Source organism: Battus philenor, unplaced genomic scaffold (genome assembly GCF_028537555.1).
Source record: "Battus philenor isolate CCGP_79_NKW_IND1 unplaced genomic scaffold, ilBatPhil1.0.hap1 SCAF_14, whole genome shotgun sequence".
Classification (NCBI taxonomy): Eukaryota; Metazoa; Arthropoda; class Insecta; order Lepidoptera; family Papilionidae; genus Battus; species Battus philenor.
Genome location: NW_027181676.1, coordinates 15,124,396 through 15,147,826, shown reverse-complemented (window position 1 = coordinate 15,147,826; position 23,431 = coordinate 15,124,396). Strand labels below are relative to the sequence as shown.

The following is a 23,431-nucleotide window of genomic DNA, read 5'->3' as shown; positions in this document are numbered from 1 at the left end:
AATGTAGGCAATTGAAAGAATAATTTGTTCCTCACACTTTATCTGTATAGATTATAACAATTTGACGCTGGCTCTTATTATTGCCATTGCACTATATGATTTGCCTTAAGAAATAGCAATACCTGTTTTTAATGTCAGTTGATTACCAAAGTTCCATCACTTAAGTTATAATTATTATTTTAAAATGTATCGAAAATATGATAACGTTTTTATTAACATCGAGTTGTTAAAATTGTGTGGTATTTTATTTTCTTAGATCGTCGATTATAATTCAACTCGTCGTAAAATAATGGATGTTTATGTATTGTTGTTTGCCTTATATTATTAATAAATGTTTTTGTTTTTACAGCAAGATAAAATTATTTATTACACAAAATAGACTTAATAAAAATGCAAGGCAGTAATGATTCTCTTTCGAGTAAGCAACGCGTCATAAGCAGTGAGACTTTGATGAATTAAGCCGCAAAATAAAGTTTGTTAACGGTTGCAGTTAAGAGTCCGCTGACGAGCTCCACCGCGGTCCTGCTGACACCCGGCCGCACTCGGAATATCGCACAAGACATGGAAGCTCTTCGCCTCTCGAGACAAGACAATCCCTATTTGCAGGTAATGCACTGCAGTGCCTTATATAACGTTGCATATTTACGCAATAATGATAATGGGCTCGAATATAATTTCTAGCAAGTTATGGCCAGCAGAGAAAGTTTGATAGAGAGTCACGCGGAGGAATGTGGATCAGATGATACAATATTGATGTCTCAGGTGAGAAGCAGATTCATTACAACTGTTGTGTTATAGATGTGAGATCATGTTCCTACTTTATAATTTTATTTAAATTCCAGGAATTCGGAAGTGCAGCGCTCGATTTTGTTGAAGATGACCCTTTGACTTTGAAAGAGGTGCATGAGCACATGATCAGATCTCCGCCTCCCACAAGCTGCTGGCCTCATGGTATATAAGAAATAACAATTTAAAATAATTTTGCATTGTGCATTAGACTAAAACACAATGGCACTGGGCCTTACTAACAAAACTACTTAACAACGCTGTCAATAACTTGATGTTGCTCACTCTGACAGGTGTCGTGACAGACCGACAGCTGGACAGGTTCAGTTAATCCTGCTATTAATGTTTTTTTCATTGAAATACTAGCCAAATTTAATGACATATTTTATTAGCTGTCTGTTTAAAGTTGGATAAGTACTATGTCTCAGACCTAGGCAAATGCTACCTCAACATCATGGGGTGTCACGGGCTCCCTGTTTTATTTACAATCTGCCATCCTGGTGTAGTGGTGACAATCCAAAGCTGTATTTTGTTAGTGAATATAAGATAAATTAACTGCTTTGCGTGAGAAGGGACAGCAAGTGCTCTGCTTGTAGCTCCTGTCCTATGTGAACACTTTTAACAATGTTATAATTACATTTGTACTAATTCCAAATTCTAGCCCCCTAATTCATCAATTTATCTGTATAGTATAGATTTTTGATTTTTCTTTTGATCTCATCAGATCAAAAGCGGAATAATACTTGATCAGGTCCCAAGTGTTGTCACAAACACTTTATTTGTGTGTGTTATGTTGTGTGAGATATTTTCATTTTTATGTGTTAAAAAAAATTATTTCTTTTTAAAACTGTCCACAACACTTGCTTAAAGTACATATTGTTGATGTCCAGGAATCCTTAACAGTGTGTATTTTGTTCACAACACTATTTAAATTGGGGATGCCTTGAGAAAGTGTCTATATACACATGCACTCGACTAGTGGGAAACTGACTGCCACTTGTAGGGTACTTGATACAACAGCTACCCAAAATTATGCTTCAATCTATGATTACTTTATGCAAATACCATATTTACATTTCTTTTAGGTTGAAATAATATGAATTAAATAGAATGACAGATAAAATGGCATACATAAATGAATAGGCTTCTGATTTTATTTTTTTGTTTTATCTGTTGTACATATATTATACAAATATGGGACAGTCAATGATAAGGCGCATCACTGCCTGGTCCACTCCCAGGTCACAGGCGCACGAGGGACTCTCCTTCAGCTTAAAGCGTCCGGGAAGAACTTACACATTACCAAAGCCGTCTTACCTTCCATATACCCTATATTCCATTCGCCAAGGGTGTCCAGTCTAATTTGTCGCTTGACAAATGATATGGGACGGGGCATCCGCCTTAGTCTCAATTCGACAGCCGCGGTGGCAAGTTGGACTTCCTCCGCATCTTCCCCCAGGCAAGAGAATTCCATACCAAATTGATCAGACATGTGTGGAAGTCTCAAGTAGTTGTCCGGTGCCACCGGTTTCGATATAGCCCGTGAAGCTTGATCGATCTTCGACCAGGACCACCTACTTCGCACGTTGTTGTCGTACGTCGTCTTTTTATTACCAGGCATTGATAATGTCCTTAAAAAGGGGGCGATGCTGTTACGTCCCAATAAGTAGAGAGAGTACACTTTGTTCATTAAGTTTTTTAGTTGGTCCCGAATACCGGGCTTTTTTGTACACTGCAACAACAACACCGACCAATCTAATCTACGAACGTCGATTCAAAAAAAAAACTTGTAAGAACCAAAAGTTTCAAAATCTAAATAGTTTACTTCGGAATCTGGCAACACAGGCGACTGCCGCAAACGGTAAAGGTGCATTTGAGCGCAGCCACTTTGCTTCTGTCTAATTCCTTTCCTGCGACAATATCGATCATCTCCTGACCGAATGTAGCCAACTTGTTAGTGAAGCGCTGGCTCGGCGGGTGCCGCGTCACGCACGTTCAATAATAACGCGCGCCCCGTGCGCCCCGCGCGCCGCAGGCCGCGCCGTGCCGCGCGCCGGCAGCGCCTTCGGGTTCGCGGAGTGCGCGCCCGCCGCCGCGGCCGCCGCCGTGTCAGCCCCGCCCGCAGCGCCCGTCGAGCGACACAAGGTTACCGCCGCCGCTTTCCCCGCACACACCGCACACACCGCACACGCCGCACGTAGCGCCCGGCTAGCATGATTGGATACGTTGCAATTGTTTTAACATTTCCTTGCTTTTGCTTTTCCTGTAGCATTGCTATTGTAGCGAGTGTCGCGTCCGCAAGCGGCGCGGCGGTGTGCGCCAGCAACTGAACTCTGTTCCGCAGTCGCCCGGGCGGCGCGCGGGTGCGGGCGCGGGCGGCGCGCGGGCGCCCCGCTCGTCGCGCTCGGCGTCGCCGCGCGAGCACGCGCCGGCCGGGGCCGCGCGCCCCCTCTCGCTGCCGGGTACGCAATGCACAAACGATTCATTCATTCCGTTCCGCAGCGCGTGCGCTTGGCGCGCCGGCTGGTTTCAAGAGATACTGTACACGAACACATAGTTCGCAGTGCGCCGCCAAAACTGGGAGAAAGGAAGTGCACTTAGGCTCCCGACGAGCATGTGCACCGTGAGCCGCGCGTGTGTGCGTGAGAGAAGGTCTGTCTGTGTGTGTACGATGTAAAACAATTCCGAAAATTTGTGAGCACTTGTTTCATTCTCTAAATTTGCATACATTTTGGATTGGTGCACAGAAACAGGTCAGGCGGACGACGAGGGCGAGGCCTGTACCGAGCGAGTAACTTTCCTGTCCAGAGCCGATGGGCCGCGACGTGGGCAGGCCTGCCACTCGGTGTACCGACGATATAATGAAGGTCGCGGGCTGCCGCTCTCACGTCCAGCGTCTGCCTCCGGCACAAGTCTCATCATTTTACGTATCCTTCAGGAGTGAGCTCGTGCCGCGCCGCGAGCGTCTATCGGCTGACTCGGTGATGATGTGAAGTGTCGCATTTCCAACGTGCAAACGTGCAAACGTTTGTCTTCTCATTTTTATTATATTTCTGTTTTTGACATAACCTCTTGTAGTACTACAGAGGCACGTTTCAACGCGGGAGATTTTCACAAAGAGTTTTGTTTTGTTGTTTAAGTTGCATTTTGTACTGAAATGAATCCAAATGGTAATTATGATGAGATAAACTTTGTACTAATACTGCAAAAGCTTCCTGCGTCGTCAACCAAGCTCTGGAGGACAAGACAGTCCGCATCGAAAAGTGCAGCATTAACATTATTTGTTTGCTAATTTTTCGCTACAAAACAATCCGCGTGAGAGACCCTAAAGGCCTGTAATACGATGAACTGAACGCACCTGTGAACTGATCAACATCACCCGCGAGAGAACTGGCGACCGAGTCAACAGTTCACCGTATCACAATGGCAGGTCAGGCAAGCGGCCGCGCGAAGAATTCGGAAGAGTGCGTGCCGCAGGAAGCGACCTCGTGAAATGAGCTGGAGCGGGCGCGCGCCCGGGAGTCTTCGCCGGCTCTCTTAGCAACCGACTTTTATATTCTAAACATTTTGAATTTGAAACTTACGATCACCGAGATATGCTTTAAAGGTCTATTGAAGTTTTATTAAAGCAGATGAAGTATGTTTGGATTGAGTAAACAGTTTTTGCAAAAAGGTATAAAATATAATAGATTCACTTTGTATTGGTAATCCGACATTTCCTACGCACCGACGTAACCATTGTATTTGAGTAAGCAGCTCGGTCTGTTGCCGGTGCGCGGCGTGACGGCGCTCGTTTGCCGCAGGCGACGGCCAGCTGAAGACTCCGCGCTGCCGCCGCGCCGCGCCGCCCGCGCCGCCCGCCGAGCGCTTTTCGCTGCTGCCGCCGCGGCGCGCGCTCTCCCGGCGCGCCGACGACAGCGTGCGCCTCGTGCCGGCCGCCGACAAGTGAGCCGCGGCGCGCGCCTCGTGCCGGCCGCCGACAAGTGAGCCGCGGCGCGCGAGTCTTCGTAACCGGGACTGCGTTCGTTCGATCGCTGTGATCACTTCTCAGTGTTTTGTTAACGCCTGACAACATTCCGTCGCGTGGGATCGCTCGGCAGCGCGCGGCTCGGCACGCGGCTCGGCACGCGGCGGTGCGTCGGTCGGGCGTGCGAGGGCTGCCGACAGTTCCGTGGACGCTTCCCGCGTTATTAATAATTAGTGCTTAGATCTAGGAACAGCCCGATACATAAGTCGTCGTGATTATCTGACCCGTGCCATTTCATATGCCGCCCCTCGCGCGGCGCTCGCCTGCCTGCGGTACCTGACCCGTGACCCCACCGAGCGATGCGATCTCGTTAATTCATTTTTATAGAAATATATTTACGTTGTCGTTGTGTTTGAGAAATCTTTTATCGTTTATTTTGTGATAGTTTTGATTCACCCTGGTTATCTTTTTTTGAGAGCTTTCGGGTCGGTCGCTGGACGATGGCCGTCTGCAATAAACGTATTTGGTCAGTGCGCTGTTGTTTTACTTTTCTGTTTCCATCGTCACATCCGATCGGTCTCGTAAAGCAGCCGGACACCGTGCGCACGCGTGGGTGGCAGAAGCGCAACCTCCTTTGTATTGCAGTGTATAAGTTGTCGGCGGCGCGCGTTTGTGCTTCGATTGGAAAGGCTCGGCGGGCCGCATGCAACTCCAGAAAAGGCGATGAACAGCCCTTCACGTCAGAGTTACGAGAACTGAAGATTTACATATTTCACCATTGTTTATAAGCCATGCTTAGACTTCTTTTTCGTTAAATTTTATTTGGAAACAACTGTATTCAGGAAGTGTTTATTTTTGTAAGACACAATTTACTCATTAGACAACATCGTTCGGTAAGAACTCGACAGCGCGCCTCCACGATCCCTCGCCGCTTGAGATGTACCGTGCCCGTGTTCAAATTTTTTTTTACTGTATTGCAATTTATGTGACATTTTTCTTTTTTATTATTTTTAAGACTTTAATGTAAAATATGGAACGATATGTACTATAAAATGCTAATAACATTGAATATGATTAACATGAATTTGTAGACAATTGTCTAACGCTGTCGAAATATTCCACACATCCACGTCCGGATCTCTGGACCAGCCGGCGGCTGCGCGGCGCGGTGCTGCGCCAACTGGCCGCAAACAGAAACACGCCGCGTCTGAACGCGACAGTTGTTAGAGGGGTCCCGACCGCGACGCAACAAGCGCGGCGAGACTCGACGCCGGTCAAGGCTGTGCACGCACTACCGAGCGGACATTTAAAACGCGCCCGCGAGGCGTGCACTGTGCACTGTGCACTGTTACAAGCTATAACAAGAGGCGCTCGTAGGACGCGTGGTATTTTATCATTTCATCATATCATCACAGATGTAGGCGTTGTTAGGAGCGTTAAGAGAGCCAGCCGCGCGCCGGCATCCGATCCTCAGTTCGATTTGGCTCGAGCAGTGCCACTGTTAAAACGCGCCGATCTCGTGCGTGTACATCGTAAGCCGGATGGCATGTACACTGAATACCTTAGATAATGATCTAAGTTCTCTCATAAAAAATGTAAGTGCGCTGCACGCCCATATTACAGTCGTATTAATTACAAGTAAGAATATATAATTCAGCTACATATTGTTCAGCAGCAAGTGCTCCAGCGCGTTACGCTTTGCACTTGTCAAGTGCGCTATACTCGGATACTGGCGCTGCGACGTGCAGTTCGCGGCAGGTGCTGTTGCCGCAGGGCGAGCACAAATGTAGGGAACAGATATTCTCCAGTACACTTATAAACGTGTTGTAGAAGTAAACTATGTTTATAATTTTGTGAAGCAACGTTAGGTCAGAAAATATACGACGGTTCCGGAGGGTGGTGGAGGTGGCCTGTTGGGGAAGTTCAATACTGAGTCCTAAGGTTGCTTATGTGATCCAGGCCGATTTGGGGGTCTGCGCGCGTCGCGCGGGAGCAGCCCGCCCTGCGCGGCGACGCATGTGCAAATGAAAACTATAAAAATTCATTATAATTTTATTAAATTAATTCTATATATTTTACAAGTAGTAAATTGTATGTGCCACGTTTCCTTAACATATCGCAATGTCGGCCCTCACCGCCGCCCCGCGTCCCGCTCGTAATATTTACAATTTCAGATATATATTATATGTTGTACAACACGCAGCTTACATAATGAACACTATCCAGTTCGCCGGGGAGCGCCGGGTGCAGCGGCGCGGCAGGAGGGAGGGGGAGGAGGGATGTGCCCCCGCCTCTCGGTGCGTCGGTCGAAAGGAAAGCACAGTTTAAACTATTGTAATGACATTAAGAATACTCGTTCCAAAATAAAACAAAATAAATTTTGTGATAAATATAAACGTTTTCCAAAAAATATTGATTTGCGATCCGGCGGCGCGGGGCTCGCGGCGCCGTGTAAATGCAAGGCGGGCAGCGCGCCGCCCGACCGCGGCGCCGTCGGCGCGGAGCAGGCGACCCCACGGACTCGGTTTAAGCCTTGTTTGTTGCGAGCTGGTGCCGCGGCCGGTGGGGGGCGTCGCCCGGCCCGGCCGGAGTGAGATCATTGACTTTACATAATTAACTCTTAACGCTTAGGCGGGCGGCGCTTCGGCGCTCGGCCGCGTTAGCCCTTAAATAACATTTTTGGTGGGCTTCCGTTACTTGTGATGAACCCTCGTGTCGCCCGAAGATCTTAATCTATTTAATTCATTTATACAAGAAAAATAATTATGTACAAAATATAAAATCGATACTTATGTACAGCAGTCGGGCCCGGGGCCGGAGCCCGATAACAATAACCACTCACAGGTGTCCTGTACCGTTCAATATACATTGCTCCTTATAAACTTCCGTAATACAATAAATGAAATTATAAAACAGCACGGCTGCAAGCCGCTGCAAACACAATCAACGGAAATGTATGGTTAGTTCTGGTGAGATGACGGCTGAGGGAGGATGACTGGAACTGAACAGAAACGCGGAACAGTGGGAGATGCGAAGTGGTCTAGAAAAGGGAGAAGTAAAGTCAGACAAAGCACTGAATAGTTTTTGGGCGTTTTGTACTCGGTGCGACGGCCGCACCTGCACCGGGCAGCGCGGACAGATCCTCGCCTCTGATCACAAGCCGGGTAACGATAGGACTATACGGATTCCTGCTCACTGAAGCCTCTAGGCGGTAGGTCTCGACACCGCGAGCCTCGGGATCTTCTACCCGGTGCACCGTAGCTCCTGGTCGCGGGATAGATTCCCCGGCACTCCACTACGCGACAGCCCCCAGGAGTGCACTGTCCCCGCGCCCGCACGTCGCGCGGCACGCACACGCCGCGACGCGTGCGCCGCTTCAACTCTCGAAGTAGGCTTCTGGGGGGCCAGCGAGCAGCGTGCGCCGTGACGCGGGCGGCGTCGCGAGGCGGGCGGGCGGTCGCACCCCGCTGAGCACTCCGCCGGGCACGCCGCTGTCGCAGGAGAGCAGCGACTCGCAGTCGCTCGCGTTCGACGTGTAGCCTGTCACGTCCACCTCGTCTGCAAGGTCCACGGAGAGAAATATTTAAATGACGCGGACGCGCCACTGACACCGGCAGCCACCACGGTTAACACCCAGGGCGCGGCGGCCAGATACCAGTCGATGTTTATGCATTTATTAAATAACCCAACTGTAATGTACATAAACCTAATGTCTTGTTAATCACCAACGGCTGCGTGGGGCTTGCCCGTGGTCAGGACCTGTGTTACTGCCCTCGTATAAAACAGATTTGAATTCTCGAACGAATAAAATGTATTCATGCGCTGCTTCTGACATTCCTGAGCAATAAAGTGCTTGAGACGTTGACCGCGTGCAGCCAAGGTCGACAGCATCTCTCATACGCCCAGTATGAGTGACATTTTTGTATTGGAGTGAACTAAAGGGTTTCAATGATTTGAACTGGACGTGAATAAGAGACAGTTGGTACATTCTTGCGCACCGCTACGACTGAAAGGTTACTGCTGAGCAGGCGAGTAAACGGTATAGTATAGACCTCTTTTCTGTTCACGGACCTAAAGCTGCATTTGACGCCGAGTCAAAGCAAATATTATATGATTCCCTTCGAGCACAGGCGCGTGCGAGCTACGCGTGCTGTGCTCGACTCGTGTCGCAGTGGTTGTCTTTCTCTGGACACGAAGGAGCCCGCCCCGGCGCGCGGCGAGCTGGTCCCGCCTCCGGGCCTCGCCGCTGAACGCAAGCCCGCAGCGAGCGCGGCGAGCGGCAAAACTTTGATAGTCTGTGACTTCTCTCATAAGTCGCCATTTAAACCCAGGAGCGGCGCACGGAACGTATCCGGGATGCCGATAGGGTAGACAACTCACCGCTTTCTGATACAGAGGAAGGCGACCGCTCCGCGGTGGACACGCCCGAGGACGACTCGAGCGAGGAAAAGGAGTCGCTGCGCGTGGCGTGCCCGTGGGCTTGCGCGGGCGCGTGCGGCGGCGTGGCCGCGGCCAGGCGGCGCAGCTGCGCCAGGCGCCGCCGCAGGTAGCGCTGCTCGCGCGCCAGCTGCTCGCGGTGCCCGCAGTGTCTTTTGTCGCGCTCCTCCAGACTCTGCAACAGCAGGCAACATCTTTGTCAAGGGAAGCGTTTTGAGAGTTCAGTCTTCCAACGGACAGCGACCCTCCGGGTACAGGTTGCACGGAATGCAGTTTGAAGTCGGTAGGGTATATTATAGAGACGCTTCCTTTCACAAGTTTCAGAGTCGGTAAGGGAGCTTGTTTAGCGCTCGGAAAGTGTATCTGCATGGACTGCGGCTCCCGAGCTGTGTGCGTTCTCAGCGGGGCGGTCTTCATGTAATCGCGGATAGCCCTCGACGTTTGTTACTTTTTTTTCATTCGCGAAGAGCAAAGCGTATCGTCTGTGGTCAACATGCCAAGTTGGAACAAAATACGAAAATGAATTTGTTAACATCAGTAAATTTTGAGAACACACATTAGTTGGCCATGCGAGAGCGGCTTCAGACGTTTTCGCTTCGGAGTGCAGTGAGCGGCGCGGGAGGCGCATTATCTTACGCAATTGTCGGTTCAGGGTCAGAGCCCAGAGTCCGGCGGAGACGCCGTCGCCGCTTCGGTTCGACGTTTTCCTTCTCGCAGTTGGCAGCAGAGTAAATACTAATGGCACCGACTGGATTGCAAAAGTTATCCACCAACACGCGGTCGGCCGGCGAGTGCGGTCCGCGAGCGGTGCGACAGGACAGTTTGAATGTTCTTTGACTTCGCGGGCGCGTATCCAGCGTAGAGCGGTCAATACGACCACCTACGACTGTATGAGATAACAATATCGTTAATGGTGATGGCGCGCGTCTTGCTTCAGCCATTAAACCTCTAGCTTGACCAATCGTGACCTGATGCGCGCGGATGTATATGAACCCTTCGTAATAAGCCACGTCGCCAGCGCGTCCTCGTTTTAAAATTAAAGAAATCAGTCAAACTATCGTGCATTTCTCGGGAACCTCCCCCGTGTACTCCCGGAGTAATAAGAACCGATATAATCAAGAGGATTCTATGCTACAGTTTTGGTCACACGCGGGTTCAGTTTGCACAAATATTCATTTAAAGAGAATAATCAATATCGTTTTATCGCAGGCGCTCTGAAGGTATACCGTAGGCCGGTGGCCGCGGTCAAGTTAGGACTGTGTGCGGGGTACCTTTATAAATCTTTTGGCTTTCGTCAGCAATCCCAGCGTGGTGTGGCGCGAAGCTTCCGGGTCCAGAGGCACCATGTCCTTGAGTTTCTCGAGACAGCATCTGAGATGCGCCCTCCTGGAACAAGGCGGGAAAATGGTAACTATTTTGTGCCAAGGTTCTTGCTTTGTAACAAATATGCTTCTAAATGAAGAACAACTTTATAGTTTTAAGTCATGGCATCGTCAACGGATCGGACGCCGCCACGAGCCAGATTTCTTTTAAATTCAAATGATTTGACTGTCATTTATGTCGGTTAGGCACAGGCCCTCCCGGTGTGTTCAAATACGATATCCTGTGCGCCGACGCAACCGCCTCCGTAATAACTTAAGCGGCAGGTGTCGCCCGGTGCCGAATGGTGACTGATGGTGGCGGCGGCAAGAAAACGTCGTAGAGTACAGTTGCCACCCACGCGAAAACAAAAATCTATAGCCTGAGTCTGACACACGCTCGGATTTATCTTCGTATAACTTCCTCAAAAAACAGAAAAGTGCCGAAGCGACGCGGGAGCAGTGCGGGTGCGACGCGGGGCAGCGCGGCCAAAGATATCTTTAGATCGCTCTTCACTTCACCTCTGCGGCGCACTGAAGGCGAGCTCGGACTTGAGCCAGCGAGTGGATGCACGCGGTCCTTGAATCGGTTAAAATCTAACCAAATAGTGCTCGAGCGTCACGCCCAAACTTGGGCAGAATGTGCCGTCTAACACTTCTCATCCATCCCATCAAAAGTTATGAGGTGGGGGTCACGTTCGGTATCAGCCTTCAAAAGGTTGAGGCCGTGTTCGTAGACACAAGACGGGGCTCCGTTGTCCGCGCAGCCAGTAGACTGAACTGCGCCTAGCGGTGCGCACGCACGAGCGAGACAACTGACGCGCGTCACCTTCAGCAATCGTTATGCTTTGTGCCAGCAGTTCAAACCTGGACACCAAATGGACGCCGCACATAACGGGTCCGTTGCCGCGAGGCACCGCGACTGATCCTGTCAGTTTCGTGTCGAGTTGTAATGTTTGAGTTGACGATTATTTAACGCCACTCTGAATTGAAATATTAAAAAAAGACATTGTTAAAACAAAGTCCTGAATTTTTTTACAATTTTGTTAAAGGCTTAAAAATAACAGCCATTAAAATACAAAGCAAACACATTCACACAGCGAGGGCTCGCGGTGAATGCGGTAGAATTTTTTCTCAACACTCAATGACGATAATTCACCAAGAAATACTTTTGAAACTGACGTAAGTCCTCCGCGCAGAGAGTATGACGTCATGTACTGTTTTCAAAACAGATGTTATTAACCTTAGTCTTTGAAAACCTATGAGCAGGAGCAGGCCAGGAGCAGACGAGGCGCCTTTGTTGTATACAATCTTTCTTCTGAACGGAAAAGAGTTCAATTTATGCGCTTTATTAGAAAGAGAAACAACATAACGGCCCTCGCGGCCTCCGTCGCCTCCTCCGGGAAGGTATCCGCGTAGTTCTTTGCACAAATTTCTCAATGGCCGCTCTCTTCAACTCTTTAAAATGAGGATGCTTTGGACTAGAGGATCCGAGTTCATTCAGTCCGTATAGATTTTTCCAAAACGTTCGTTGCGGCTACGCGTCACACATTTGATAAAATTCGATTAATTTATTTCAGCCCTTCGGTGTCCTGCCATTAAAATTAATATCAAAAACCGCCAGACAGTTCCTTTCAAGTGTTCAGGGCAGCTCGTGCTCGCAAGCGAGAGTAAGCTGTGAATGGGCGCTTCGTGCTATATAAACAGCAGACAGCTGAATTTGCGTCACCACGCACTAGAGGCTGGATTTGCGAGGGCGTGTTGGCGTTTCTCTAAGAAAGGCGCGCATATTTTTATTTTATTCTTCTCGGCGAAGACTATCAGACATCCAAGTAAAGAACACTGCTGCTTGTTGTTACCTGCATAGTTTATTCGATTATTGTTGCCCGATCCAGAATCCCACCTTCAAACTTTATGTCACCGGCCTGGGATGACTACGCAGACAGATCCATCGCAATCCCAGTTTTTTGTAGCTAAAACATGCCGCGAGGCGACATCACACGGTGAGACGTAACCGCCAACAACGAGCATTACTACATCAGAAAACAGACGGACGCTCCGACCGTCTTCGTGTTAGTTCGGGACCAGGCTCAGTGCAACTGCCCCGTGGCGCCAGTCGCCTCCGCGACCGGGAGACTTGCAGCGCTGCCGCCCTGCGCTGTAAGCGCTGCGACGAGTGTTTACGTTGTTGTTCGCGGACGATACCTTACCGTATGATTTTAATATTTTTTATTTGTCCCATTTGTTTATTCATAAGTTTTGTAAGAAAGCATCGCGTTTCTTTGTTTTGTATGGTGTGTTAATGTTTTTGGTTTGTAAAAAGTTTTTTTGAAATGAATAAATTAGTTTAGTAACTTTAAGAGGAACAGTCAGTGCGGTGAACCGCGTGTGTCAATAAAATAAAAATAAATGTATCAAATCATTTGTTGTAGTTAATGTCGCCGCGCACGCGCACGCCCACCGTCTGCCGCGCACCGTGGAAACAGAAGAATAACTGAGCGATTACGCGTCGCGCGGGCGTCGCCGGCGACACCGAGCATTGCGCAGCGGCTACGAATGCCAACCGCACTGAGCAGGCAATGTAAACAATAGCGGCGGCAAACGGGGCCGCGCCACGCGCGTCGCTTTAGAAAGCGTCGCTGCTTTTGCGCTTGGGTTCCGATCGACGCCGCAGTTAACTTGCGGCCTGGGATCACTGCGTGGAGAAGAAGTTTTACAACAGACCCGCCGCGTCCCCCGGTGTGCTTTTTTACAAGTGAAAGCGCAGCCGACAACGGCACGGCCCCGCCGGCGCTACGATCGGGCCTGCGCACGGCTGCCACCGAGCAGGCGAGGAGACCGGTTGCAATCACAGACCCCGACCTGCCACCTTAACGAGCTTTTTAGACAATAAATATAAGGGAGAACCACCAAAAAATTACGTTGAGATGGTACGACTCCTTTCGATCTGGTGATGAAACTCTTCAAAAACAAAACGATGAAGATACTTGAGTCCTCCGGTACGATCTAGCTTTATTGAAGCAGTTAGCAAGCGCCGATATTCATTTGAATATTGCGAGGCACGTTGCGTGGCCCGCGAGGGGTCCGCGGGGGGCCCGCGGGGGCGCGGCCGCACGCGGGTCCCGTTCGCCGAGCGGTGACAGCTAGGCCTTCTTCAAATTCGCATTCAAAAAAAGAAACTGCGGCGCGGTCGTCGACCCGCGCGCGCCTACTCGCGGCCGGCTAAATATAGCGCGTGACGTCACTTGTTTACCGCCAGCGGCAAGGTTGCGCCGCGGCGCGCGCACGCAGCGGCCCGCAGGCCGGCTTGAGAATCCTTCGCAAAATTCACTCGTCCCGTCTAAAGTGAGAGCGCCCTGCGGCAGCGGAGCGCCTGCGCCGTCAACAGAGCGGCGTGCACCGGGACGCGAAGAGGCAATCGCACCGTGCAGAACGCGGTAACGCTTTGGAGTACGCCTGTAGGAACTACCAGCTGCCGTTATCACACTTTGTCGTGTGGCTGAAAAGGGATTACAACCGCGCACAACTGTAAAGAATCGCGGCCTCGAGATGCGGAGATGAGGTCCGCAGCATCCCGCGCGGATCTGACGCGTGCAAGTTAACGATGGATAAAGACATCGTCCGTTACAAAAATTAGAACCTGGGAGTCGCAACATCGCGCTCGGCGCAGCTGCTGCAGCACAGCCCCGGGAGCGGGCAGCTGCACGCCCACACTTTAACCGCAAGGGTCAGTCGAGTACTTTTACGCAAGTTAGGTCTGATTGGATTGGATCCATTGTAGCAGCAGATTACATCAAACCGTTACAGGCGTGGGGAAAGTGGGGTCGGGCGGTGGGCACCGTTAGCGCCGCGTGACGTGACGCGTCGCTAATTCACATCACGTGCGCACGCGTGTCCTCACCCCCCCTCCTCCTCCCCGCGCGCAAACACTTCTCGCCACCAGCGAGCCTTGCATTGCGGCTGGTGGGAGGGGACGACGCCGTGCATGGCTTGCAGAATAATGTTTAAGAAGTTATTATGATATTGATCTCCGCTTGAAGCTCGATACCGTTTAAGCGGGCGGACTGCGTACGCGTTCACGAAGCCGCACTGGTTTGCTCGAACGTCAACGTGTCGCACCTACTGTCGTCAATCAACTTGGGCCCCGGAGCTCACTCGCACTCGCCCCCGCGGTGCAAGTGCGAGCAGTGATGTTTTAACTCTCCTCTTTATTTTTAAGAAATGGGTCCGTGATAGACGGGAGAAACCAGTTTTTTGCAAAATGACGTCACGCAAAACGTAGCATGCGTTCCTCGTGACCGTGGTCACTGGAGTGTGCTCGGTGGGCGCGTGCCGGTGGGCGCGTTGTGCATTTTATTGACAAACGCCAACAAAATTTCAGGGACTGTATGGTCCCGTACATGCCCGTATGCCAGCGTTCATTGAAGTGTCAACATGAAGAGTGCGCGGGGAGCGGTGCCGCGGTCGTCGACCCCGCGCTGATAACGGCCACAATTGGCGCGCAGTTCCATCGTATCGTTGTTATTGTTTTAAATCCGCGCCGCGTGTTGAAGTTTAAAAGTTCACACGGCACAGCGGCGGCCGTTCACCCGGCGCCGGCGCCTGCGCACGCCCCTGCCGGGCGCCGCGCGGCTCCTGCTCGCTCGGCGGGACGAGCAGACGCGCTGTCAGCACTGGGGTCGTGTCGTGAGCTTCACGTCGCCAGTAGCCTAGATGGTCCCAATAAACCCGCAGGACACTCCAGCCGCTGAGGTCGGCGGCGATGCAAAACAAACTAAGCGGCTGCCGTCATCACCCCCCCCCCCCGCCGCCGCCGCCGTACTCTAAACAATTATCCTAATGCTGTATCATTTGATACAGACTTTTATTCTCCCAGTTGTGAGTCATGCGATAGCCTTCCATTGTAAACAATATTTTGTTGTGTATAACGCATTAGCAGCAGTTAGGTTGTGATGTTGCGTTTACGTGCGATAGGTGATGAAACATTGTCAAGTTTTTAAAATCTCGCGGAGTAACCTCTGTGAGCCTGCATCGCGACAATGAATGCGTTTGGCTCCAGAAATAGCTCTGCGGGCCCGCCCGCCACGTCGAATACTGTCGAACTGTGTCAGACGTGCCGACAATTTCATTGAACATTAGGTGCGGGCCAGCTGCTCGGGGTCGCGCTGCAGCTGCACGGGTAGGTTGGTGCTGCGCTGCCGGCGCCGCGGCGCACCTCGCCCCGCGCGCTGCCGATTCTATATCAGGCCTCGCACCGGCACGTCCGCGCAAACATTAAGCGCAGAATAAGAACAGCTCGACAACTTGAATGCCGCAGGCCGGGGCGGTGGGGCAACGGGGCGGCGGAGCAAGGTCGTGCCGCGCGGCTAGTGGCGCGCTGCAACGGGCAACCGACTGCCGCACGTTGAGATCAAATATCGATATTCTAATGTAAACGCAATATGCTTTCTTTTACGTAACTTGTAGTGGAGCCCCGTGTTGGAGATCTATGATGCGCGTTCAGGTGTCGGACACTAGTGCAGGACATAAAAACGACGCTGCAGCCGCGCGGGCGCCGCGTCGTCCTGCTCTACAATGAATAAATAGTCTCGTGAATAAACACAAGCACATGGTTAAGTCAAAAGCGGCGGACTTGTAAATTGTCGAGCATTGTACCCAGTTCTCCCGTGGCGCCAGCTATTATGACTATATTATGGGCAAACCTAAAGGCGAGCGAGGAATTCGTCGTTTATGTTGATTCCGAGCTCGTTCCAGTCCATTAGCTTGAAGACATCTCCAGCGCAGCGCTGAAGAGTCGCACAGATATAGCGCCTCGCTGTGGCCCCCGCACCCGGTTAAACGAGCCTGAACTGAACGCCGACAGGCGAGAGCCGGCGGTGGAGCTCGCGTCCTGCTAATGGAGCGTTGAATTTTTAAAGCAGGAAGGTCCTTTTTGTTTATTATTTATGTACTTATTACACCATAGAGACCATAAAGCCGGACATATATATTAGACTATGTATGTATTCCAAATAAACTTCGGCGCCAAAAACAAATTTTGAACGATAACGAGCGACAGTAAATGGGTCAGGTTTAGGAATCCGAGTCAAATCGTTGTGCCCACTCGCAATGTTCTCATAGATGTCATCTGCATCTCTCATCCACATACGCTCATCAACATGCTCTGTTGCTCGATGCGAGAAACAGTTTGCCTGTGATTGGTCATCCCTAAAGCTTAAATTAAAAGCACCGGCACCACCAGCACCTGCTCCCGCGTGAAGATGTTCGGTACGGATGTTCCCTATGAATGACCTTTGAATCAATAAGGAGGCAAGCGGTAGCGTTTTCAGTCAATTGATAGTTTAGTTTGGGAACGCGTGGTATACAGGTGTATACGTACACGTCATGAAGTCGGCACGTTATGGACGAGAGCCATCAGCAATGGTCTCGTGGGTTCCGTTCCTGCGAGCCGTATTCTAAAGGGTCACTTGCATGAACGCACATGCGTGCGATGATGCGCTCCGAAGCGTTGGTACGACTTTCTGGAATCTATTGAGAATGGGGCTGGAAAGCGCGGCCGCGGGTGCCCACCTTCTGCGGGCTGGGGTAGTAGAGCCTCGGCTCTGTGCGATTGTTTGGACCCGGTCGGATGGGAGAAGCTTCTAAACTAGACCTTGAGTTGGGCTCTCGCGTAGTTCAAGCATCGCCTTAAACCGCTCGTACGTGAGCAATGTTCGCGGAGGAGCGTGCGCGCCGCCGCCGGCCCCACCGCGCGCTCGTTATTGACCGCCATTCTAATTCAGACGCAGACGTGACATCGCGGCGAGGGCACCGCGCCCGGCCAGCCAAAGTCATCTGCACCGACTCTAAATAATAACTGTAATCAATTATGTAGTGCTTCATAAAGACGTAAATAGCCGTCCATATTATGAAACGGCAAAATTATTAAAAAATCATTTTATTTCAATACATTACGATTCGAACCGTTTTTCAAGACTTCTCTCAAGTTTTTTGAAACGAATTTCGAAAACTACCGCCGACAACATTTGCGTTCAGAATCTAAACAATTCGGACATACCCTTTACAAAGTACAACGCGCGACCGCAAGACAACCTGCGAGCAGGCAACTAGTGTACGGACAGACGAGCCCCCGGAGCGCTCGCGTCCAAACGACCGGAGCCGTAGCTCCGCACGCGACGCGGCCGCGGCCGAGCGTCTCACCGGCAGGAGTGCGTCATGTGCGACCAGAGCTTAAGCGGAAATATTAGCAACGTCGACCAGGCAGGTGTGAACGACACCTCCGTCGCTAATCCGTGAAGAAATAAAAAATCCTCCCCCGCGGTCATCAGTTCGAGTCCCGGGGCGGAGGCTGACATGGTGGCATGGTGCCGTCGGGCGGCGAGCGGTGCGCCGACACTTGCCCGCCCTCGCCCCCGCCCCTCGTGAGGCCGGACTCGCGATAGTAAATATTAACATTCACTTTCTTAGTAAATTAATGTAATTAGTGTAGTTATCCTAGCAGTTTTAATAAAAGCAAACAATACACCACTAGCCTACCGGCGCCGTGCGCTGACATACTGGCGGCCCCGATAGCTCCGACACTCAATTACGTCAATTATTTATTTTTCAAACCGAATGCTGCAATTAGATTAATGCGTGCGAACAGAGTTCCACCGGTGGGCGATTGCTGCCTATCTGACGCGGGAGAAGGACGCGCTCCCAGCAACCGGACGCGAGTTGCAACCGCCGAATGTTGCTGAACCAACCTGAGCCACTCCCCGCGCCTGCCAATCACAGAATTCACCGTCAAATAACGGGAGCCAGCGGCGTGGCGCGTGGCTCTGCTCGGGCTCCGCAGGGATACGATGACGGCGGGGTGCCTCGCCTGTTTGCACCGAGTTGTGTACCGTTCGGTACACGCAGAACGAGAGACGGCGGCGATGCAGTTCTTGAGCAGCCCGCAGCCCGCGCCCCGAGTCCGACCGCTTCCCGTAACTCACATGAACTCGCTTTCAGTTCGTGGTCGGTTGAATCCACTCGCCGCGCTAGAGTAGTATCTCCGCGAAGCGAGAGCGGTCTGTTGTGAACCATATCGCGGGCGGCACGCGTGCTGCAGGCGCGGCGGGGCGAGGCGGGGCGCGGCGCGGGGACGAGTGAGTCACGCCGTGTGACGACGTGAGTCAGAGCGCGGCGCGGTTGCATAAGCGGCGCGCGCTGCACGGGAGCCCTCTCTGCCCCCGCGCCGCGCCGACTGCTGTAGGTTGCCTCGCGGCATCGCAACGAGCTCCGGGGTCGCCTGCACGCAGTCGAGTGCGCGCCGACTTGAACACCAAACTCCTTAACCCTCCGCGTTAAAAACTTTTCGTCTACTCGTCCCATCTGATGCTTCACACGCAACTTCTTCCGCTTGAATTGTTTGCCCGATCCTCCCTGCCGAGATCATGACGCCTGCGCGGAGAGCGGGCGTAGCACCACCTATTCCGTAGAAACGTTGCACGCCTCCACCCGCCCCGTGTCGACGCTGCGTGCTGCCGACCCTAATGTCTCGAGCGCCGTATCGGTTAGGAAGATCGCTGGCGAGGTGGGCGTAAAAATCGGTCAGGTCCGAGTGCACGCCGCGCCCGTGCGCGTGACGCGCTGTACTTTTCCCCGGCAGCGGCGGCCGTGACGCGACCGCTGCGCACGGAAAGTTACGTGCGGCGCGAGCGCACCTCGCTGCGGGGCGGCGGGGCGGTGCGGGGCGGCGGGGCGGTGCGCCTGCGACAGCAACACGCGAGGTGCGCGCGCACCGCTGTCTAGTCGCGCGATTACATTCAGATGCGCGCGCACCGCTTGCCAGAATCGAAACATAACATAACGTCTGCCGGCAGATGTTCACGTATACATAACAATAAAGATTTTACTTTCCGGGGCTGATCAGTTGCGCGGGCGAGGCGCTCAGCCAGCGGGCACATGCGGCCCGGGAGCGCAGCGGCGCCCGTCGGCGACACCTGATATTCAGTCTACGTTTATAAAGGCTAATAGCACTGTTTGTATTGTAATGAAATCTTTTTAGTTGTATTGTGTATAACAATTTTTTTTTTAATTTTTTGTTATAAGTAAATGAATATAATGAAGAAATTCGATATATTTTAAACTGTTACTCGGAAAAAAAAATTAGAAAAATTGCAAAGCAAATCACGAAAAACATTTTGTAGCATTAATGTCAGGTCCATGGCTCGCAGTGTCAGCAGTGGTAAAACAAAGTTGATTAAAACGATTTTAATTGAGGAATTTTAAAGTTGCACTTCGCCCTGGTCGCCCCGCTACGGATAACGTCCAATTAAATTTTGAAAAGGCAGACCGACGCGTCGATGGTCGCGACGTAGCCGAAGAATCCAAGATGGCCGCAAGACAGTTCAGGCCCGTTTGAGAAAAGCTGGATACACCAGCACGCGCGCCGTGCGGACAGCGCGGGAGCTCCCCACAGTAAACCTTATCAACTAAACTAAGTGCGAGACGTAATGAAAGCGAACTCTTTTTGAAGACGTTGACGTCGAAAAGTGTTACACTTACGACAACAACGGAAGGGCATTGGTCACTGTGAGCCTTCGCCGCCGGCTCGGACCCTCACCACCAGCGACCGGTGCCAATGAACCAATTAGTTTGTATCCGTCCGGAATTAATAAAATAAAAGGGGTGCAGTCTTTCATAATAATGCTACTCGCCATACACATATTGAGACACCCAGAAATAATTAGGAGTTTGGCTGGGAGCCGAAGATGCATCCGTCATATGACCATCACTTTGTACCTTCAATTTTCCACCAGTTGCATTCTCTTCAGAATCCTTTAGGCAGTGTCCGCTTACCACGAAGACAGGACTGCCCAAACTACTGGTCGCGGTTTATTTATCACATGTCCCAAAATTTTTACAAAAACGGCAGTCAATGCCTACAAGATGCTGAAGGTCAAACAAAATGATAACTATCTATTGAAGTTAAATGTAAATAAAATATAGATTAAAATAAACAAAATATGTAATTTTCCAACATGAAATGCTTTGGCCTAAGTCTATTGCAGACAGTGGAATGAGTTCCATAGCATCGCCGAGCAGCGGGTGGCGCCGCAGCGGCTGCCCGCGCCGCTCCGAGCGTCGCAACGTCGGAGACAGTTACGATTTTAGCAAACAGTTTACTGTGGGCAGCAGTGTGAGTGAAGCGAAGCGCGGGTTTCAGTGAGAAGGAATCCCACATAACTCTGTCCTTCGGCGGGCACGGTATCTCCGCGAGGTTGTGTGCAAAATAGATTTATGGGAAGATATATATTATAAAAAAAATAGAGGAGAACGTGCAACGTTCTGCAGTGATAGCGGAGGCCAAGAAGTCCCCGGCTCGATACATCATAAGGTCACGAAACCGATATTCATTGGAACTAGTCTCGCGATGCACCTTCGGCATGAGCTCAATATTGCAAACAAACGCTCCTCGGCAAAAACTTCATTGCGTCAACATTTATGGTCACCCTGAGGGCTCAGACTGCAAACGTCGATCGCCGCTGTCGCCCTCACCGTCCTCACCGCCGCAAACGTACAAACTGTTTGCGGCGACAGGTCGCTGCCGATTGCACGGCCAGGCGCCAACGGGCCGCTATCCGTCTGTGGTGCGGCGATATCATTGTTTACAAGCTGTGAAGACTGGACCACAAGGAAACCAATGTATGGTCCACAACCGAAAGCCGCGTGTCACGTGGCGGTCGGTGCCGGCTCCTAGCTTCGCTGGGTATCAACGCACCGGTGGATTTTCGTTCCACCACCGGTTGACCGGTTACTAGATTTAACGTCACCGGTATAAATTACATTCGGGCGCACAGCGCAGTCGCCGGGGCACCCCGGGGTGAGGTGCTGACCTTTCACGGCGCTGTCTATAATAAGCAGCGTGACGTGCGGGTGCTCGGTGACCCCTGCGACCTTCAGGCGGCGCAATCAGTGCCCGCAGCGGCCACTGGACCTACGCCCGCCCCTAAATTAGACCTGCACGCAGCGTCGCACCGCCGACGGATTAGTTCCACCCGTAATCAATGGCCGAGTGCTCCGTATTGCGAAATACAAAGTTCAGATTGTGGCGACGGCAACCGTTCTCGTTGTCGTGTTGTGCTAGGCCAGTGCAGTGGCGGAGCCAATGAGTGCTGTGGCCGCGCGGGTCCAAGCGGTGCTCGCAGCTGCGGGCCCGGCATGCGTGGCGGCTGTTGTTTCCGTAACCAACAAGTATTTAACTTCATGAAATTTCTTGAAAACCCTGCCGACGCTGCTCCTACGGCCTTCAGAACTTACCGCATCGTCAGCAGCGCAGCCAACCGCTCACGTGCCGCTCAGCGCTCCACGGTTTGCGTCAAGTAAGTGTTTTGCTACAAGTGGAATTCGCGCGTTGCGTCCGATCGGACTGCGGGGGTTGACGACAAAGCCGATTACTTATGAGATGAATTTCTTAAAAGTTACGAACAAATGAACAGCCACCGGGGCTGCCCCCGAGCGTGGCTGACTACAGCAGTCAAGTGAAATTTATACGGAAACGCAAACAAAAACGAGCCCGTCATCCGCCGCCGTCCGAACTGGTCCGTCGCAGGCCGCGAGAGTGCAAGTCGCTCGGTGCAACCGGCGGCGCGTCTCGACCCCGAGGTCGCGGCGGAGGCTCCAAGGTCGCGCGCACGCGAGCGGCCGCGCGTCGCGACGGGGACGCCGATACAAACAAACAAGCAACACTCACCTGTTTTTTTCCAACTCGTTGTGAGTGGTCCTGCAACAGAGAAGCAGAGCTGTAGTAGTGTTCGTCTCACAAAGCACACCCAGCGGCTGAGGCCCGGGCCCGCGCTCACCTGCTGCCCTGCGACTTCTTGGGCTTGGGCCGGCGGCCGGCGCGCGCCTCGCCCCCCGGTAAGCTCGACGCGTACCCGTGTTCCGCCTCCGCACCGAACAAAACTGCAATTCCGTCAAAATCAGCTGATTAGCGCACGGCCGAAATAGACGGGAGCCATGTTGACGTGTGCGAGCGGTGCACTCGATTGACAGCTCGAACAAAGAGAACTCGCTTCACCTCTGTCGCGCCGCTCGAGGTACTCGGCGGCTCGGATCAGCGCGGCGATGCTCATGTCGGGCGTGTCGCGGGCGGCGCGGCGGCCACGGCGACCACGGGCGTCACGCGACTGTCCCACGGACAACTATAAATACGAGCCAGCGGTGCGCGAGCTGCGCGACCGCGTCCGCCGATGTCACAAACACACTGAGCGACGGGGCGCGAGCGGGGCGAGAGCGGGCGCTCGGGCGCTCTCGGGCACGCTCGGCGGCCAATGGGCGCGCGCCGCCGTCGCCCGGGTCAATCACGTGAACTCTGTGTTTCCAAACAAAACATTCGCTCCGCGCGCGACACGAGCGCGCCGCCCGGGGCTCCCTGCCCGATAAGCTATCAATCGCAACTTTCTACTTTATCGGCGCAACAATGGACACAAACAAAAAGGATGCAAATAAAAGTCTGAGTTTCACATTTGGGAAACACTTTTAATGTTTAAAACTCTCAAACAAATCTTTAAATTTTCGTTCAGAATTGTCAGCAGATGCAGGCGGGCGAACATCACGGGCAGCAGATGCTTCCGAGGCTCCTGGAAGCAAAACAAGTATAACAGTGGGATTGTGTGGGATGTGCCGCGCGTTTTCTCACAACATGCTCGAAATTGCCGCGGAATAAAATAAATAAGCGGGTAATGTAAGAACGGAATGCTTCAACTTTGCCAAAAAACAAATTTGCAGCGAAATCCTATCTTAATGATAACACATGACGTGCAGTTGCACGCAGGCATTATCGGCCACTTGTTTTGCTCGATGGGAAAGTACGGGATAGGTAAAGAATTTCAAACAAAACCTTGACGCGATT

General features: G+C 51.8%; 3 protein-coding genes across 4 annotated transcripts in view; 1 reads left to right on the top strand and 2 right to left on the bottom strand.

Moving 5' to 3' along the window:
* The first annotated feature begins 159 nt into the window (after positions 1-159).
* On the top strand, positions 160-5,503 carry LOC137918558 (uncharacterized). The gene is made up of 8 exons (XM_068761381.1): positions 160-239; positions 491-606; positions 682-762; positions 843-951; positions 2,822-2,993; positions 3,070-3,248; positions 3,534-3,698; positions 4,569-5,503. Exons 1-8 carry the CDS (start codon positions 185-187, stop codon positions 4,733-4,735), a joined length of 1,044 nt encoding a protein of 347 aa, XP_068617482.1. The 5' UTR covers positions 160-184; the 3' UTR covers positions 4,736-5,503.
* Positions 5,504-8,047: 2,544 nt separating this feature from the next.
* On the bottom strand, positions 8,048-22,766 carry LOC137933698 (max dimerization protein 1-like). Its single transcript, XM_068777716.1, has 6 exons — positions 22,598-22,766; positions 22,380-22,482; positions 22,271-22,300; positions 10,462-10,576; positions 9,134-9,365; positions 8,048-8,311 (listed from the first exon to the last, which is right to left on the bottom strand). Exons 1-6 carry the CDS (start codon positions 22,650-22,652, stop codon positions 8,130-8,132), a joined length of 717 nt encoding a protein of 238 aa, XP_068633817.1. The 5' UTR covers positions 22,653-22,766; the 3' UTR covers positions 8,048-8,129.
* A 271-nt stretch (positions 22,767-23,037) lies between these two features.
* Positions 23,038-23,431, bottom strand: part of LOC137918382 (popeye domain-containing protein 3-like) — a 41,559-nt gene continuing 41,165 nt past the window's right edge. For both annotated transcript variants that reach the window (XM_068761169.1, XM_068761167.1), the window contains one exon: positions 23,038-23,159. In XM_068761169.1, coding sequence (XP_068617270.1) covers positions 23,040-23,159 — 120 coding nt within the window. In that variant the 3' untranslated portion in view covers positions 23,038-23,039. The remainder of the gene's footprint in view (positions 23,160-23,431) is intronic.

Excerpts from the sequence above, each read along its gene's own strand:
- LOC137918558 (XM_068761381.1), top strand. The coding sequence starts at position 185 with ATGTATCGAAAATATGATAACGTTTTTATTAACATCGAGTTGTTAAAA. Across the intron at positions 607-681 it reads AAGACAATCCCTATTTGCAG|CAAGTTATGGCCAGCAGAGA; the intron begins GTAATGCACTGC and ends TATAATTTCTAG. Across the intron at positions 952-2,821 it reads CACAAGCTGCTGGCCTCATG|GCCGCGCCGTGCCGCGCGCC; the intron begins GTATATAAGAAA and ends CGCGCGCCGCAG.
- LOC137933698 (XM_068777716.1), bottom strand. The coding sequence starts at position 22,652 with ATGAGCATCGCCGCGCTGATCCGAGCCGCCGAGTACCTCGAGCGGCGC. Across the intron at positions 22,483-22,597 it reads CCTCGAGCGGCGCGACAGAG|TTTTGTTCGGTGCGGAGGCG; the intron begins GTGAAGCGAGTT and ends ACGGAATTGCAG. Across the intron at positions 22,301-22,379 it reads AAGAAGTCGCAGGGCAGCAG|GACCACTCACAACGAGTTGG; the intron begins GTGAGCGCGGGC and ends TCTCTGTTGCAG.